Below are 17,997 nucleotides of genomic sequence, written 5' to 3' on the forward strand. Positions count from 1 at the left end.
TCTTTAAACTGCAAAATAAGGCTGTTAATCCTACAACCGAACTCAGACTGGACTAGTGATCAGTAGTCGAAATACCTGAAGCTTTATTGCAGGACATTTGACCTGCTTGGCAAGTTGTTGTATTTTTGCTGCCGATGAGATAACCAGTAATCTAAAAAGCTCATCACGTTTCCATCCGATCGGACCGCATTTTAAGCATCTTGCGGCTTCTATAAGGCAGAGAACAAGTCAGCCAATGCTTGTGAAAGTAAGCGACTGACTTACCGCAAAGTCAAGATGCATTGATATCTGAAGCTGCTTCACTGGGAATTAGAGATAAACTGATTACATAAAGAGGTTGAATACTGGCCGCCTGCAAGTCTGAACTTCTGCACAGTCACCACATAGGTGTTATCAGACATCTCCATTGAGGTTCACAGCCTGTGTTTTCTCTCACAAATCAGAGGCTCCACTGTTGCTTGGGTAATTTAACTGGCAAGTACTGGCAGGACTGTCCCAAAACAAAAAAAAGAAGGGTTTTTGAAATCGCATCCCTCACACGGCTGCCTCATGCTCCATGCTTTTGTTTTTTTCGAAGCAGATTGGAGCATCAGATTAATTCAGTAAGTGCAGGGTCAAGACCCACAAGCCAAAGGCGAACATGTAAACTCTCCTCATCAAAGAAATTACATTCAAGAAGTGATTTCCAAGGATGTCAATCGTTCACCAGACAGACTAGTAATGTAGTAATGGAGTTCAGGTTTTAGTGCAACTGGTAATAAGGAACTTTTATGTTCTTGCAAGACTGATAAAATCATCATCAGCGTTACTTTCGAAAAGCTCCTAAAATAATTCATCACAACTTGCACAAGCACACTTCCCTACAGCTAATAGAGCTTCTTTGCCTCCTCGTTTATATGAACTTAAAGCTCATATCTTAATTTGCAATAAACTCTGAAGCTCTGAAGAAGGAGACTACAATCTAAACACTCTTTCCACTGAAGTTTAATTGTGTGTGTGTGGGTGAAAGTCTGGTTATTTTGGTTGTAAAATCATTGCAGGATGTGTTTAATGCAAATGAAGTGCGTTACAGGTGGTTCGTACCATTAGCGCAGGGGTTGCTGCTGCACCTGTCGATCCTCTTCTCACAGTTGGAGCCCGTGTACCCAGGTGGGCAGCGGCAGTTGTACCCGCCGGCGACATTATCCACGCAGGTACCTTCGTTAAAACACGGCCCATCTGCGCACTTCATGGCGCTGGTCTCGCAGTTCTTCCCGTAGAAGCCCTGAGGACACTCGCACGAATAATTGTTCACCATATCCTAGAAGACAGATGGGAGGAGAATCCAAAAGTGAGCAGGGCAGGAAGTCAAGATCATTTGTAAGGTGCTTTTATTTAGTTTCCTAATGCTCCTGTCTTGGTTAGATAACTGTTAAGGAACGCTGCAGTCTTCTTGGTGGATTTGGAAATTGCCAAAGAGCAAAACTTGAATTCTTGATGAGTAAAACAAGCGACAGCTCCACCAGGTGTGATCAGGTGCGCTGACTTACTGTGCAGCTGCCGCCGTTCTTGCAGGGGTTGCTGTCGCACTCGTTGCTCTCGATCTCACAGTTTTTGCCGGTGAACCCGGGCCGGCAGGTGCAGGTGTAGCTGCCCTGGCCGGTGTTGGTGCACGAAGCATCATTCTGGCACGGTTTGTGGTTGGTGCAGTAGTTCAGGTCTGGAGGACAAGAGTAACGGCACCGTTAGGTTAATGAAACAACTCCTTATCTTGTAAAAGATGAATCTATTTAGTCTATTTGAGGCTTTTGTTCTGCTTTGTGTGTCTCTGGATGGTGATAGACTAACATTAAACATCCTGGTTGGTAAGTTGACTGAAATTAGACCTTTTTACCAAAACTTTTGTAGCGATACTTTTTACTAAGTGATGAGAAAACTTTACAATAACAAACATAAATGAATTATCGAGGGTTTCTGTGTTTTCTGCGTGGACATCTCAGATTTGTTTTTAGCAGATTGAGCAGTCTTTCTTTAAAAGCAAAGCAAAGCAGCAGACAGATGTTGTGATTCGATGTTTGCGCTGAACCACAAATGTACAGATTCATGTGGAAGCTACCACTACTGGAGCTTTTCACCTGTAAACTTTCACAAAGACAGAAACCTGCAAAGTGTTTCCAGATTTAATGTCTGAATTTCTGAAGTTATGCTTTGCCTCGATGTCCAGCTCACATGGAGAAATTGTCAGATTTTTAAAAGCACGTCAGCTCATACTTCTCTTCCAACTCATCCAAGATTTAAGGTTCTAGGATTTATGACCTCACTCTGGACAGAGTATTAGTTATTAGTTTTTTTAGCAGTATTTTAGACCATCGGACGTGAATCAACTCAGGGTTGTGAACACAAATAAACACATATGGTTATTTCCAGATCACAAAAAGGCTTCACTGCTGGATAAACGTTAGCTTCTACAGGATTGCTACTGTTTTTAAGCGTAGATATAACAAAGTTCATACAGTTACAGGTAAAAATGTGCATCGTCAGCATATCAGCGGTAAGATATGCACCTAAAGCAACTTCATAATCAGGAAAAGAAAAGGGAAAATGGAAGAGGACCAGGGAAAGAGCCCTGGGGCACACCATACATGTGGATACACATCTGAGAAATAAACCCTGTGAGATTTATTTATATTAATTAATGTATTCATTTAATTTTTACTTATTTAATGTAACTTACATCAACCTCAGGACAGTTTTAATGCTAAAGTAAAAGTGTTCTTGGGTATTTTTAGGAATCGTTCAGTTGTTTCTAGATAATTTACTGCTAATTCAAACATCCTGACAACAATGGACATTGTTTTAAAATGTGTAAACTACAGAGCAGAACTAATGCTGATGGTGAAATATCTGGAATTACATTACATCAGATATGATTTGGAAGTAATTGGTGTTTTTATTTATCATTTCAGGTTTAAGTATTTCTCTGTATTTGCATGATGAACATGAGAATTGATCAAATCCTGTTGGCTTCTCTTTTGCTCATATGCAGATGATAAACAACTTTACATTAAAGTGAAACAATATGGTAATAAAATCTATATTTTATATATATATTAAAACCATAATGTTGATATTTCATTCTGAAAAAACAAGGAGCTGCACAGGTGCCACTATTGCTTGTAAGAGATGTTTTTACTCGACATTTTCTGTTTAATCTTAACCTGTTTATTATAGTTACAGTCCTTCATTTCTCTGTATATATATATATATATATATATATATATATATATATATATATTCTCTGTAAATATACTTGTTGTTTAATCACTTGATATGATAATAAACCTGCAGTGCAGCTCCACAGAAGAGTGAAAGCACGTCATTGAAAGTTTTGAAGTAGTAAAGTTAAAGCCTCATGATGGCATTTTGCCCTTTTTTGGTCATTAAGAAAACTTTTATTCTTACGGATATTTTCAAATGATTTCAAATATCTTCCAAGCAGCACGTAGTTTCTTTTCACTGGAGTTTGATAAACAACTGCAGAGCTCTGCTTGTGATAGTTTGTTCATTATAGTCGATGTGGCGTCTTCTGACATTTTGGTTAAACGCTGAATTATTTACAGCTAACAGCTGAAAGCGAGGGTGGATTTGGCGCGTTTATGTTCTGGTGGGAAGATCGAATAACGATGCATTCACAAACTATGTTGGCGAACAATTAACCAAAAAAAAAAAAAAGAAAGCAAACAATTAAAACATATTTGAAAATGATAATGTGAATTTGACATCTTTTTGCATTAAAAATATCTGACAAAGCTTTTCCATAGCCGTGCAGATTTTCATTGCAACTATAAACATAACAAACACAGTTTTTTATAGGAATTAACCAAATAGAGGTTAAAAAATCAAAAATATGATTTCAAAAATGGCCAAAAAAGATATATATGAGCTAAACTGTGGTTTTTCTTTAGTGGCACAGTAGCTTTGTCTTCTTAACAGTTTCATCAATCATCTAATTTACATTTTAACTTTTGCACTTGTTGCCAAAACCCACTTACGAGTGCAGGTAATATAACATCTAGTGTCTGATATAAAAGTTGGTTATTTAAAGGGTGAAAATCAGCTGTTTAGTTACGTCACAATTAAATCGACGTCATTGGTGGGTCAGTAGGTGCGTAAGTTTGCTTTGACAGCCTCAGCGGCTTTCATTGTTAGTCCTCATCTGTGTGTTTTTAACTCGCACTAAAACGGCTCTTTTTTGGCTTGAGTCTGGTGGGAAACAGACCGCAGCACGTGGCCCCGGCTGCTCGAACCCACCTTGGTTGCAGTACAGGCCTCCCCAGCCCTCCTTGCAGTTGCACTGCCAGGGCTCCTGGCAGGTCCCGTGGAGGCAGCCGGGGTGTCGGTCGCACTCGTCGCAGCGCTCGCCCTGCCAGCCCTGCCGGCACACACACTCCCCGGGAGACTTGCAGAAGCCGTGCTCCTCGCTGCACCCCGCCGCACAGATGGCTGATGGGAGGGAGGAGGAGAGGGGACGAAGGGGTGGCAGTCGGTCGAAGGAAGAGAGAGGGAGAAAGGGAGAAAGGGGGAGGAAGAAGGAGAGAATATTACTATGAGTGCATGTACAAAACAACTGCCCTCCCCTCTCAGGGCCTCACACACACACACACACACACACACACACACACACACACACACACACACTCCCCTACAAGTGCTTGTTAAGTACTCAGTGAAGCAGCTGGCCCGCACAACAAAAGCAACACATGCCGTCTCTTTTCACGCAAGGCAGCGCACATTAAGCTCCAGCGCGTGTCCCTGCTAAAGCCGGCGGCCCGGGGGCCAACCGGGGGCCGACCGGGGGCCCATTGTTGAGCACAAAACAAAAGGAGCAGACCGCAGAGCCAACACACACACACACACACACACACACACACACACACACACACACACTGGAAACGACAGAAGCTCTAAGATCTTTTTTTTGTCCACCAAGGCCAGCGACGGCGTTGACAACTGCTTGACTTAACAATTTCAAGGCCGCTGGACAAAAAAAAAATGAAGCGCCAAGGGCCCTATTCTTTACCTCCACCCCCTCCCCTCCCAAGCACCCCCACCCTCAGCCACCTCCTCCCTCCCAATCTGAAGAAACGTTAGAATAAAAATGAAGGGAGGAGGAGGAGGAGGAGGAGGAGGACGAAGGAGGGTCACACCACCAAAACAGCCAATTTCAGGGCTTTCTTCCAGCGACATGAACTCTGAGTCCGTCACTTATTCTCCAAACTTGAAAACAAACTTTGCTGCAGTCTGAAGAAACACGATCAAAGAGCCGAAACCTTGGTGAAGCGTGCTGGACGTCACGTGACGGAGCAGAAACTAAAACACGCTAAAGCTGCATGATCAAAGTCTCTGCAGGAATATTATTAAAGTGACTGTAGAGCGAATGAAAACACTTTTCAGGATCAGATATAAAGTTTGTTATCAACAGATTAAACTTCTAATTTTACATCACAACAGTGTGATGATGCCTTAAAGGACCATTCTGGTGTTTTTCTCCTTGCTGGGGTGTCAGAGTGCAGCAGATTTAAGAGGAGGCATGACTTAATAAACAAAGGTGCACCAGTAGAAGTTCAGTGTTCACACTCACGGTCAGAGCAGTAATCGCCCCCCCAGCCCTCCTGGCAGCGGCGGTTCCCCTCGGCGTCGCAGGTGTAGTGGCCGAAGGTGTCGTTGCGTGGCCGGCAGTAGGCGGAGCAGGCCTCGCCGTGGTAGTGCTCTTTGCAGACCACGTGGTAGGAGTAGCGCAGCTCGCTCTGGTTGCCGAAGTGCACGTCCTGGGACCATTCCTCCCCCACGGTCAGCCTGCGGCGGGTCGCCAGCCGGCTGATGAGGTTGTTCTGGTTCTCTGGATGAGTGGGAGAAGAGATGGGAAGGATTTCATGAGGGGGGAGTTATTCTAAGAGAAATGTGAGAAATAATGCGAATAAAACTCTTTTCTACTTTTCTTTTCTCTTGTAATCTTCCTCTGGGGACGTCATGTTCGTCTGTGAGGAGTTTCCAGTGACCTGATTTTGTTTGTGATCTTCAATTTGTGATTCAAACTAATTTCTTTATGTTTTATGACTTTTAAGTGACAAAACTAACTTTAGACATGTGAGAACATTTAAAACACAGCTCCTCACACCTGGACTCCTGCATGAAAGTTGGTTTTCAATAATCAAACTCTCCTCTCTGGTGTGTGTGTGTGTGTGTGTGTGTGTGTGTGTGTGTGTGTGTGTGTGTGTGTGTGTGTGTGTGTGTGTGTGTGTGTGTGTGTAGTCAGTGGGAAACAGTCGCCGCCTGGCGGTGCAGCAGCATCACCTGCAGCAGCAGCAGTTTACCTGTAGACTCCAGTCCTGAAGACTCCGCGTTCCAGGCTTCAATGATCAGAGAGAAAGTTCCCTGAAATGAGCCAGAGAGGATCGATTGGTGATCACATCTATTAACGAGTGCACGTGCACACATCCTGCTTTCCTCCTGTTGAATTATTCATGAGGCTCAGAGGAAGAAAGTGAGACACGCAGGAGGACTGAAGGTGTTTGAAATCCGGCTTTTGAAGGGAAAGCGTGTGATTTTCGTCACCTACCGGCCACTTGAAGTGAAAGGGCACCCTGATGGGCGCGCTCCCGGAGATGGAGTTGGAGTCGGCGCCGAAGATCTCGGTGAGCGCGGTGCCGTAGGTGCACGGCGGCTCCGGGTTGATGACGTCCTGCGAGTGCTTGAGGCACACGCGGAAAAATATCTGACAGTCCCGGGACTGGTAGCGACAGACGCCGCGGGAGCTGGTGAAGGAGTCGATCTTCAGCTCGAAGACCCCGGAGGAGAGAGCCTGGGGGTGGAGGGGAGGGAGGGGGGAGAAAGTTAATATATATATATCTATATATATGCGTGTAGTTGATTCAAATGTCATATTATACGAGAAATAGTGTGTAAATGTTGAAGAAACTGCGCAAAACGCACGCAAATAAGCAAAAACAAGCGCAAACACGGAGTCCGCTCACTGCTGCAGTCATTCTCATTTTATTTCTGCAGACATCGATTATTTGTGGGACTTCTGACTCGTCGTAGACATCCAGAAATACGTGACATTAAAATGGAAGTGATTTAAGATCCGCAGAAATGAGGTAAAGCTGCTGGAAGAACTCGGTGCGCTGCGCGTAAAAGCGCACATCTCCAAAATCTTCCAGAGTCCCCAGAAAGCAGCAGAGCGAGAAAAAAAAAACAAACCACAGCGGCTCTATAAAAAAAATGTGGTGAATTCCTGAAAGTGTGCTGTCAGTGCTACTCACCGTCTGCGCTGATACAAACAGCAGGAGACACGACAGGAGGAAGCGCGCCATGGCGTGTCGGCACGGAGCGTCCAGGGCGGAGAGCGCCGGAGGTCCGCAGGAAGGTGAATTAATGAGTAAAATCCAAGACGGGTCCGAAGGGAACCACAGCTGGAGGAAGAAAAAAGAAAAAAAAACCCAAAAAGCTGTGGATTAAAAGCAGGTTTGACGTGAGAGGAGCAGCGTGTCTGCGGTCTGAGCGGAGAAACCACGAGAAATGAGAGTAAAGATCCGCTCGGCTGCTGAACTCTGGACTGTGGCAGCTGCTGTTACACCTCAGCTTTATACCGAGGAGGAGAGGAGGGGGGGACAGAGAGGGGGGAGTCAGAGAGGAGAGGGGGCGCTGCAAAAAATATCCACCTGAGGAGCGAGTCCTCCTCCTCCTCCTCCTCCTCCTCCTCCTCCTCCTCCTCTCTCTGCTGCTGCTGTGACTTGAGCTCCGTTCAATCAAACCGAAACTTCCCTTCAAGTCAGTTAAAAATGAAGAAATAAAGGAGTGAAGCAGCCAGAGGAGCAGGCGGAGTGACTCCAGCCTGCAGGAGCCACTTTCCAAATATTCAGGTGCAGCTTCGGCACCTTGTTTTACTTCACATTCTGTGTTTTGGTTGGTTTTTTTCTGCTCGTTTTGCTGTTAAAGCTGCGCGAGTTTCTGTTTAAAATTCGGCCAAAAACGTGTAAAATCCGCAGTTTTTGCTTTGAGGTTTGGTTCCTGCGGGCTGATGGAGATGTTGGACATTTCTTACAGTGTGGAGGAACCGAGGAGTCTCCATGCAGCCGTGAGGAGGTGGGGGTGAGGGGTGACAAGGGGCCCCCGCTTTGATTCGCTTTCACCACCGAGGGGGCAATTACAGATTACAGCGGGGCAATAGAACAAACTGTTAGGCGACAGCAGCAGCCTGAGCGACCAAACGCTCCTTTTACTGCCCCCCCCACACACACACCCCCATCACACCCCCACACCCACCACAGACCAGCACTGTGAGCATGAACATAAAACTAAAACTAAACTAAAAAGTGTGTTAACATCAGTGATGAGATATTATTTCAAAATAAGAGTCTCACACACAGTGACGTGCACGCATGAGTCCTCATATCAGAGCACGTGCATCAGGTGTGAGAAGTTAAAAACCAGCAGCAGTGAGAGGAGACATTAAAGGAGTATTACAATCAATATGATGAATGTCACTCTTATTTTCTCCTCCTCTCTGTTTGCTTCCTCGTGTCGCGTGCCGATCTGATAAGGGGGGGTTGGGGTGGGGGGGTGGAGGGGCTGGCACGCCTACCTTACACACACGCGCTCAGGAGGACGTGTTTCTGACGCCCCCAACGCGAACAATTAATGCTCTTCAAGGGGAGAGAGGAGGGTTTCATCTGGAGACGTCAGATACATTTTAAATGAGTGAGTGTGTGTGTGTGTGTGAGAGTGTGTGAGAGTGTGTGTGTGTGAGAGTGTGTGTGTGTGTGTGTGTGAGAGTGTGTGTGTGAGAGTGTGTGTGTGTGTGTGTGTGTGTGTTGGGGGTCCCAGCTGTATGATAATGACCCCCCCTCCTTCCCTCTACTCCACCTTCAGGCTGCTCTGATGTCATTAACATGAAGCTCATTTCATTCAAAAGATCATTAGAAACTCAGAGACATTAATAACCTCAGTGAGGAAGAGGAGGAAGAGGAGGAAGAGGAGGCTTCACATCTTCCTCTTTGATTAAACACACACGTCCTGAATCCACCTCTGAGGTACTTCTGGGTAATTTCTCTGCTATTTATGTTATTTCAGCACAGAGTTTGGGACATTTTGTTAAAACAGAATCCCATAAAACAAACAGGCGAAATTAAACAACATTTCACAGATTAATAAAACAGCTTTTTTATCCTCTCAGGTGGTGAAACTGCTTCTAAATGACCTCAAACATTCAGTCACGTGACGTTTCTGCAATGAGCTTCGTTACCTGTCGTCGCCCAAGTCGGTCTGGATAAAGCTTGTGTTTAATTAAACCCCACAGTTTAAATTCGACGTTTTTTGAATGGACGCTGGCTGGACGAGAGCCTGGATGACAGTCATTAAAAATGAGCTTCATCTTCACCAGCTGCTACCTTAAAAAGATGAATGATCAATAATCAGAATCCAGTTATATAACACACACACACACACACACAGCTTCAGATTTTAACACTAAAACAACAATCGTGTGTTAAAATGTCAGTAAATAATGGTGCTGCACAAATTATTGTGTAATTAGACAATAATCCATCTTTTAATCCCAATTACTTTCAGCAGTTACTTGCAGTTTATCAACTATGTCCACTGATTGATGATTCATCGATCAGTGTAGCCGACCGACTGCTGAGGGCGGTCTATCAGCTAACCACCAGACTCCATTGACAAAAATGGGACTTTTAGCTCGCAGAGCACAACTTTCTGAACTAACCCTTTAAAGTCACTAAATAACACAAACAAACGGACCTATAAGGTGGCAGCAGACCAGCGACTCCTGATCTGTGATGTTAAAAAGTCTGTTTTTGTGAATGGAGTCTGGTGTAGAAACATAATGCAGAGTTTTAGGTAGTTTGTTAAGAACAGAACTACATAGTATAAACAGGCGATATTGAGCGACATGTCACTGATGTAAAATCAACCTGTTTGTCCTCTCAGGTGGTGAAACTGCCTCTAAATCACCTCAAACATTCAGTCATGTGACGTTTCTGCACTGAACTTTGTTATTTATCACAGCTGGCGTTGGTCTGGGTAACACTTGATTTTAAATACACAAGGGAATTAAATTAGGCATTTTTTGAATGGAGTCTGGATGGAGGACAAATGAATGATAATATGGAGTAAAAGCAGCAGTAATTAGATAAATAATCAATAATTAGATCAATAATCAGAATCCAGTTGTATAACACACACACACAGACACAGACACACACACACACACACTGCTTAATGAGTATTTCTGGTGTCTGTGTGTGTCTCTGTGTGTGTGTGTATGTATGTGTGTGTGTGTGTGTATGTATGTGTGTGTGTGTGTGTGTGTGTGTGTGTGTGTGTGTGTGTGTGTGGCCTCATGCTGACAAACTGTTGCTCTTTTCTTTTTTTGTTGTTGGCGCTCGCGACCCTCCTCGTCCTCCATTGTCATTATAATGAGGGCAGCGCGTGCCTCCGCTGGCCCTGACTTTACCCCCCCCAATACACCCCCCCCCCCCCGCCACGCCCACGGCACGAGGCACAAACCTCCTATTGTCCCCGCGTGTGTCTGTGTGTGTGTGTGTGTGTCTCACAGGTGAGGCGACCACCTGTGACCCCCCCCTCCCCTCCCCCTCCCTCACACACTGGGAGGATACCTGCTCATGTCCGCGCGTGCAGCCTCCGCTCCCCGGAGAGCACGAGGGGACGCGTGCGCGCACACACACATCAGGAAGACCGTCTGTACATGTTCGATCACGCGCCATCTGCTTATCGATCTGCCCCCCCCCCCCCTTCGACCACCTCCTCCTCCTTTCTCCTCTTCTCCCTCTTCTTCTTCTTCTTCTTTCTCCCTCTTTTCTTCTTCCTCCTCCCCCTCCTCTCCTCTCTTCCTCCTCCTCCTCTCTTCTTCCTCCTCCTTCCTCCTCCCCCTCCTCTCCTCTCTTCTTCCTCCTCCTCTCTTCTTCCTCCCCCTCCTCTCCTCTTCCTCCTCCTCCTCTTCCTCCTCTGTACTGTCTACATAAAGGATATTTACAGCACTGTGTTTAGCAGAACATTTTTAGTATTTTGGTGTTTTTATTTTCACTCGGGTAGTTTTTACTTCGAGTGTGTGAGTGTGTTTCAGTGTGTGTGTGTGTGTGTGTGAGTGTGTTTCAGTGTGTGAGTGTGTGTGTCACCTTTTGTCTCTAACACGTGTCCAAACGGTCCGACAACAGGCGGCACGAGCTTTTGTTCAGGTGAGAGGACGCAGGACGTGTGCCGCGCGAGGAGGAGGGAGGGAGGGAGGGAGGGAGGGAGTGTGTGTGTGTGTGTGTGTGTGTGTGTGTGTGTGTGTGTGTGTGTGTGTGACACTGGGCCGTGGGAAACTCTGCTCAGGTGTGAACAGGGAAGCAGCTCACACATGCGTGTTAACAGCCCGCGAGGCGTCAAGACTCACACCTGTTGGAGGGGGGGACATGCGCAGACAGCAGCGAGACAAACGGGTGTGTGTGTGTGTGTGTGTGTGTGTGTGAGAGTGTGTGGATCAATAAACGTCACAAACTTTGATCAACTTATTTTACATACCTGTCAATCATGGCCCGTCGTTGTCCCGCCCCCTCTGGCTGAAAGCTGGAAGCTGATTGGCTGCTCCGCTACCTATCTATATCTATATATATATTTATATAGTAAATATTTGGGGCCAATCAATCGCCTCATTGATCGTATTGATGATGGATTAGTATCAGTCTGTACCTGTCAGCAGTGACGACACCATTGACTCATTAATATCTCAGTCCGCAGCTCCTGCCGCCATTTTTCTGCTCCTAACTTCCTGTTTTCGTGCATATTTGAGTCTCTTCTGTCTGGACTCCTCTGTACCTGTAGATGGTCCCACCTGGTCCCACCTGGTCCCACCTGGTCCCACCTGGTTTCTGCTGAACGTCTTCAGATCCTAAAAGGAAGTAAACATAAACATGCCTTCAGCCTGCTGCACTAAGTTTCTTCTTCAGAGCCTGAACGTGTTGAGTCTTTACCTGCTGCAGAACACTCACCCGGCCTCGATGACATCACACCTCACCTTGGCGGCAGAGTTTGGCTGCTTTGATCCTCCTAAACAGCTGTTCCTGCTTCACTTCACCATGATCAATAGCACCTGTTTGGTATCCTGATCCTTTAATCTTATTGTTGTTTCGATGATCTAAATATAAATTGTGTAATCATCTCCGCTAGCCTGCCGTTAGCATCTGTTAGCATCTGACAGCTAATCAGCGCAGAGCCGCCGGAGGGTAAATGGTCGGACTCGTAAAGCCGCAGAGATCCTCGGCGTTCCCAGGATCACACCTCCTAAAACAGAGCGCCCTGAAGGAAACCACATTTAGAGCCAGACGGGAACGCTGAGCGGCTTCACGGCGGCGGCGTTAGAGACACACGAACACAATGTCTCATTTAACATCTGAGTGTTATTAACCATCCTGACTGAGAGCTGCAGGGAGGACGTGTGTCTGCAGACCAACCAGGAAGTTCTTTCAGGCGTCTCAGGGGCCAAAGAAGGTCGACTTCCTGGTTGTTAAAGAACCAGGATCCTCTTCATTGTTCAACCCACAGAATATGGAGGCCTGAAGTCTTGGCTAACTTCCTGTTAGCCCTCTGTTAACTTCCTGTTAGTCCTCGGTTAACTTCCTGTTAGCCCTCTGTTAACTTCCTGTTAGCCCTCTGTTAACTCCCTGTTAGTCCTCCGCTAACTCCTTGTTAGCCCTGTGCTAACTTCCTGTTAGCACTCTGTTAACTCCCTGTTAGCCCTGTGCTAACTTCCTGTTAGTCCTCCGCTAACTCCCTGTTGCCCTGTGCTAACTTCCTGTTACCCCTCTGCTAACACCCTGTTAGCCCGCTGCTAACTCCCTGTTACCCCTCTGCTAACACCCTGTTAGCCCGCTGCTAACTTCCTGTTACCCCTCTGCTAACACCCTGTTAGCCCGCTGCTAACTCCCTGTTACCCCTCTGCTAATTCCCTGTTAGCCCTGTGCTAACTTCATGTTACCCCTCTGCTAATTCCCTGTTAGCCCTGTGCTAACTTCATGTTACCTCTCTGCTAACTCCCTGTTGCCCTGTGCTAACTTCCTGTTAACCCTCTGCTAACACCCTGTTAGCCCTCTGCTAACTTCCTGTTACCCCTCTGCTAACTCCCTGTTAGCTCTGTGCTAACACTCTGTTAGCCCTCTGCTAACTCCCTGTTAGCTCTGTGCTAACATCCTGTTAACCCTTTGCTAACTCCCTGTTAGCTCTGTGCTAACTTCCTGCTGTAACTTAAATGGGGATAACGGCGTGATGTCTGTTCCATGACGGCTGCCTCTGATTGGTCAGTGAGCAGGTAGCCCCGCCCTAAAGCCCCTCCCCCCTCCTCCTGGTGTATCTTCCTCTAAATGGACCATAATTTACTAAATGAACGTCCTGCTGTGCTGAAGAAGACACATTTTCTACACGTGTGTAGATAAAATCATTACGTCGTCTACGGCACCAGAATACCAAAACCTCTCGGTAGCTTGTTGTCTCCTCGCTACAACACGTGTGTAACACAAACTAACGAACAAACTAATCGACTGAGGCAGCAGAAGAGCAGCAACTCCTGTGTTCTGAACAGTAAAATCACTGGTTTTTACAATGGAGTCTGGTGGCTTTGAAGAGGCTCCATGAAAACCTCTTAAAAGTTCTCAGTTTACGTCCAAAACCCTCTTGAGCTGCTTTCCCTTCGCTCCAGCAGGGGCTCAACAAATAAAAGCTAAATAACAGCAGCCGAGGATCTCAGCGTGGATCAGTTTGTCGGGATGTAAGGCCTTTAATCTGCTGGCTTTGGACCTCAGCAGGCAGAACCTCATTCAGTTTACAGCTTAAACTGAGAGCACATCAGCAAACAGGAAATTAGCTTAAAGACTCTTAGATGTCCCTTTATGTCTTTATCATGCAAACAGAAAAAGTTCGTGCCAAAAGATTTAAAAAGTCTAAATAAAAGTGTGATTAAAATCTTATTAATGCAAAATCCAAACATCTTTCAGCGTGTGCTGGATTTATATTAATACATTTCTAATTACGGCTTTATTTTACTTGCAATAAAACGGAGCCAAGTGGAAACTTTTCTCTTCTGTTCGGTTGTGTAACAAAGACAAGTCGACTCCAGAATTCAGTTTATGAGGCTGTCAGAAGGTTTTTACTATCTGTTTTATATTTTCAGCCCCGGCGTTGGCACGACTCTTAAGCATTTTCTCTTCATGTGAAGGGGTTGTTGAATATTTTCCTCTTTTTCTCTTAGTGTGATGTGTTCCCTTTAAAGTGATGCCCGCTCTTATGCGTAAACTAATTTAGGAAGTCATGTTGTCCTGGTTAAACACACACGTTTAACCAGGACAACCCCTGGTAAACAACCCCTAAAAATGAAAGCAGAAATAAGAAGATAACATGGAAAAGATTAAAGTAAAACTAGGGCTGCTTCTGTTTAATGTCAGCGGATGAGAAGAGTCTTTAGTTTCAGGAGTCTTGTTGAAATTTGGTGAAATCCTTTACAGCTTTATAGATCATGTATGAAACACTAGAGGGCTTTTAATTTGAAAGGACGGACGGAGGAAGCGCTGTACGCCAAGTTCGGACTCGGCAGGTCAATAAAATGTACATTTACAATAAAACTAAATATATTTATATATATTTTTGCTGGTTGGTGCGAAAAGCATTCTGGGATACGTGGCGGTCAGAAGTCACCACCTGATGCATCCTGGGTAAAATGGGCGGAGCGTTTCAGTCAGAATCAGCCTTTAGTCGTTTAGCTCATTAAACGTACATTTTTAAGGCTTAAAAACGTGTATAAAGTTGGTAAAAACTGCTTGGAGACGATTTTTCAGAATAAAAACTATAACAGATCAATATTCTCGCTTTAAGAGACCAAATGATGGAACGCAAAGCAAAAACTTCTACGTGAAAACAAAGTGACGAGTGAATAAAAGATTAAATTTGAAGAAATTGGAAGAAAACAAAGTACAAATTCTGACATAAGTGAAATAAATAATGAAGACGTTATGAATAATAAACCTATTTAAGGCACAATTATGAGATCAAAGTTAAAAGTTCAGACTCAAGTCACAATAAATAAGATTCAAAGTTAAACTTCAGGAACAATTTTAAGACACAAAAGTCAAAATTTACGACTTAAAAAAGGTTAAAAATGATCAAAAGGTCAAAATTATGAAGCTAAATTCAAACTTCCTGATGTTGAACGTGTAGAAATGAAATGATTTGATAAAGAAAATCAAAATAATCAACTATTAAGTCAAATTCCTAAAAAAGAAAATCTCACAATTTGAATTTCCTACATCAGAATTTGTGTTAATAACCTTTAAAACTTTAATAAACGTGCCTTCATTAGGGATCTACTTCTCTCTCTGGCAGCGGCAGGTTTCCAAACTGGGATCCACATTTGTGCCAAAAAGGAAGATGCATCATTTCCCATCATCCCCTCCGGACAGGGACTCGGTTCCATGCCGGGCTAATGAGGCCAGGCGGGACCTCGGCGTTTCAGAGGTGCTAATTGACCCGACACCTTCATGGGATTTAAAGACGGGAGGTGGCGACGCTGGAGTCCAGCAGGGAGCGCAGAGGAATAACAGATTTACAGGTTTGAGGCACCGCAGGGTTTCTGCTGTAAATCCAAGAATGTGAAAGATTCCTGTCCAGTGAGGTGAACGTATTCTGAGCTGCTTTCACACGTTTTTGACACATGGATGAAGACCAAACACTGAAATCTACTTCATACAGACGGAACCTCGCTCATATGATGCTTAAACTCGGTTCACCTTTAGTAGGTCCACTAAAAGAGCTTGTTTGATCCACTGACAGGCTCAGAGTGTTATTCCAAGTGTGTGACAGCATCATGGAAAGGATCCCTACAGAGAGAGACCTGGAAGATCCTTTTGGTTTAACCACAAACAGCCGTTATATCGCTCTCTGCACACAAACCAGACTACATTCACTAAAACACCGATTTTAGAGAACAGGACACAGGAGCTGCTGGTCTGCTGCTGCCTCCATCAATTAGTTTGTTTGTTAAACATATATTAGGTTGGATCTTAACTAACCCTTTAAATCACCACAGTCACACAATAATACAAACAAACTAACCAATGGAGGCAGCAGTTGACCAGCAACTCCTGTTTAAAATTACTGCTTTTGTGAATGGAGTCTGGTGGCTCTCAAGAGAGTGATATAACAGCTGTTTGTGGTTAAACAAAAAGGGTCTTACAGGTCTATTATGGTCATTATGGAAAGGATCCCTACAGAGAGAGACCTGGAAGATCCTTTTGGTTTAACCACAAACAGCCGTTATATCGCTCTCTGCAGACACACCAGACTACATTCACTAAAACACCGATTTTACCTGCTAGTTGCTGGTCTACTGCTGTCTTGACCTATAAGTTTATTGTGTGATTTTAGTGTTTTAAAGGGTTTGTTCAGATCCAACATGATACTTGTGTAACATACAATAAGACAAGCAAACTAGCAAAGCAGCCATGGCCCAGCATCTGCTTTGTTTTACGCTGTAAAATTACTGTTTTCCTCAATGGAGTCTGGTGCGTTTGAAGAGAGCGACATAACAGCTGTTCGTGGTTGCACAAATGTACAAAAGCTGATAAATCCTCACTGGGATCTGGTTGTCATTCTAAGTGTGTGTCAGCATCATGGAAAGGATCCCTACAGAGAGAGACCTGGAAGATCCTTTTGGTTTAACCACAAACAGCCGTTCTATCGCTCTCTGCACACACACCAGACTACATTCACTAAAACACTGATTTTAGAGAACAGGACACAGGAGCTGCTGCTGATCATTTAATTTGCGTTACACAAATATTGTGTTGGATCCAAGTTAACCCTTTTAAACACACTAACACAAACAGTGTAAAATTGCTGGTTTTCTCAATGGAGTCTGGTGTGTTTGCAGAGAGCGATATAACAGCTGTTTTATTGCTACTGCTCTCTCAATAACACAAGCAAACTAACTGATCGAGGCAGCAGTAGACCAGCAACTCACATGTAAAATCAGTGTTTTCGTCAATGGAGTTTGGTGACTTTGAAGAGAGCGATAGGACGGCTGTTTGTGATTAAACAAAAAGTACATACATGTCATTAAGATGCCAAAATATGCGAAAAAATAAGGCTCAGACTCTCAAATCCTGGAGTTCTCCTTCAAAATGTGTGATAGGAACCTGAAGTACTCAAAGAAAGAAGAGTGGATTGATTATTCAGCCATTAAAGTGGTTATTTATTGAAGCTGATCAGACATGTGGACTTGGGAGGTTTGACTTGAGGAATATTTTAGAAATCTGGTTACTTTTCAGAAGCATCCTGAACAAGTGGAAAAGAAATCTTAAAATTCACTAATTGTAAACAGCGAAGGAAAAACTGAAGTAACCTGACAGCAATAAAAGTGTGATTATAATTCATTAGTATAACGCTGAATTTACAAGAATGTGAATTTAAAACCCAGTGGAGAGAAAGAGGACGGCAGCAGGAAGCCGTGTTCAGTATCTTTAAATATAATCGCAATGAAATCCACACAACATGTTGCTTTGGCTCCTTTATTGAGGATGTCGGTGGTGAATTCATAACACGAGTCACAGACACTTCAACAAGCACATGAAGCATAACGGCAGCCGAGCCTCCAACACTCTTTTCAGATGGTCGTTCCCCTCAGAGGAAAGGATGAGCGTTCAGGGAGTTAAAGGGCAACTCCGGTGTTTGTTTTTTTAAACATGAGTCTGAGTGACTGGTAGGTAGTAAAAGTGTTGGAACTGGTCCAGTAGATCACCTCAGCCAGCAGACACCAAACGGGCTGCAATGGCTGCAACGTGATCCTTTGGGACAACTGCACCTGATCACAGTAGGTCCACTAAAAGAGCTTGTTTGATCCACTGACAGGCTCAGAGTGTTATTCTAAGTGTGTGACAGCATCATGGAAAGGAT

The 17,997-nt window shown here is 44.5% G+C and overlaps 2 protein-coding genes across 4 annotated transcripts in view; both read right to left on the minus strand.

The window, feature by feature from the left end:
• The window catches only part of dlc (deltaC), a 74,145-nt gene extending 66,720 nt beyond the window's left edge, over positions 1-7,425 (minus strand). For all 3 annotated transcript variants that reach the window (XR_011584149.1, XR_011584148.1, XM_070828680.1), the window contains exons 1-7: positions 7,302-7,425; positions 6,599-6,841; positions 6,354-6,414; positions 5,621-5,878; positions 4,291-4,482; positions 1,530-1,699; positions 1,084-1,300 (exon numbers count right to left, since the gene is read on the minus strand). Coding sequence is in view for 1 of the 3 variants with exons in the window: in XM_070828680.1 (XP_070684781.1) it covers positions 1,084-1,300; positions 1,530-1,699; positions 4,291-4,482; positions 5,621-5,878; positions 6,354-6,414; positions 6,599-6,841; positions 7,302-7,352 (1,192 nt within the window). In the remaining 2 variants the exon portion in view is untranslated. The remainder of the gene's footprint in view (positions 1-1,083; positions 1,301-1,529; positions 1,700-4,290; positions 4,483-5,620; positions 5,879-6,353; positions 6,415-6,598; positions 6,842-7,301) is intronic.
• A 10,182-nt stretch (positions 7,426-17,607) lies between these two features.
• timm50 (translocase of inner mitochondrial membrane 50 homolog (S. cerevisiae)) overlaps positions 17,608-17,997 on the minus strand; it is a 38,586-nt gene continuing 38,196 nt past the window's right edge. Inside the window, exon 11 of the mRNA XM_070828682.1 lies at positions 17,608-17,997. This exon is cut by the window's right edge and continues 1,388 nt beyond it. The gene's annotated coding sequence lies outside the window, so the exon portion shown is untranslated.

This window comes from Pempheris klunzingeri, chromosome 4 (genome assembly GCF_042242105.1).
Source record: "Pempheris klunzingeri isolate RE-2024b chromosome 4, fPemKlu1.hap1, whole genome shotgun sequence".
NCBI lineage: Eukaryota > Metazoa > Chordata > Actinopteri > Acropomatiformes > Pempheridae > Pempheris > Pempheris klunzingeri.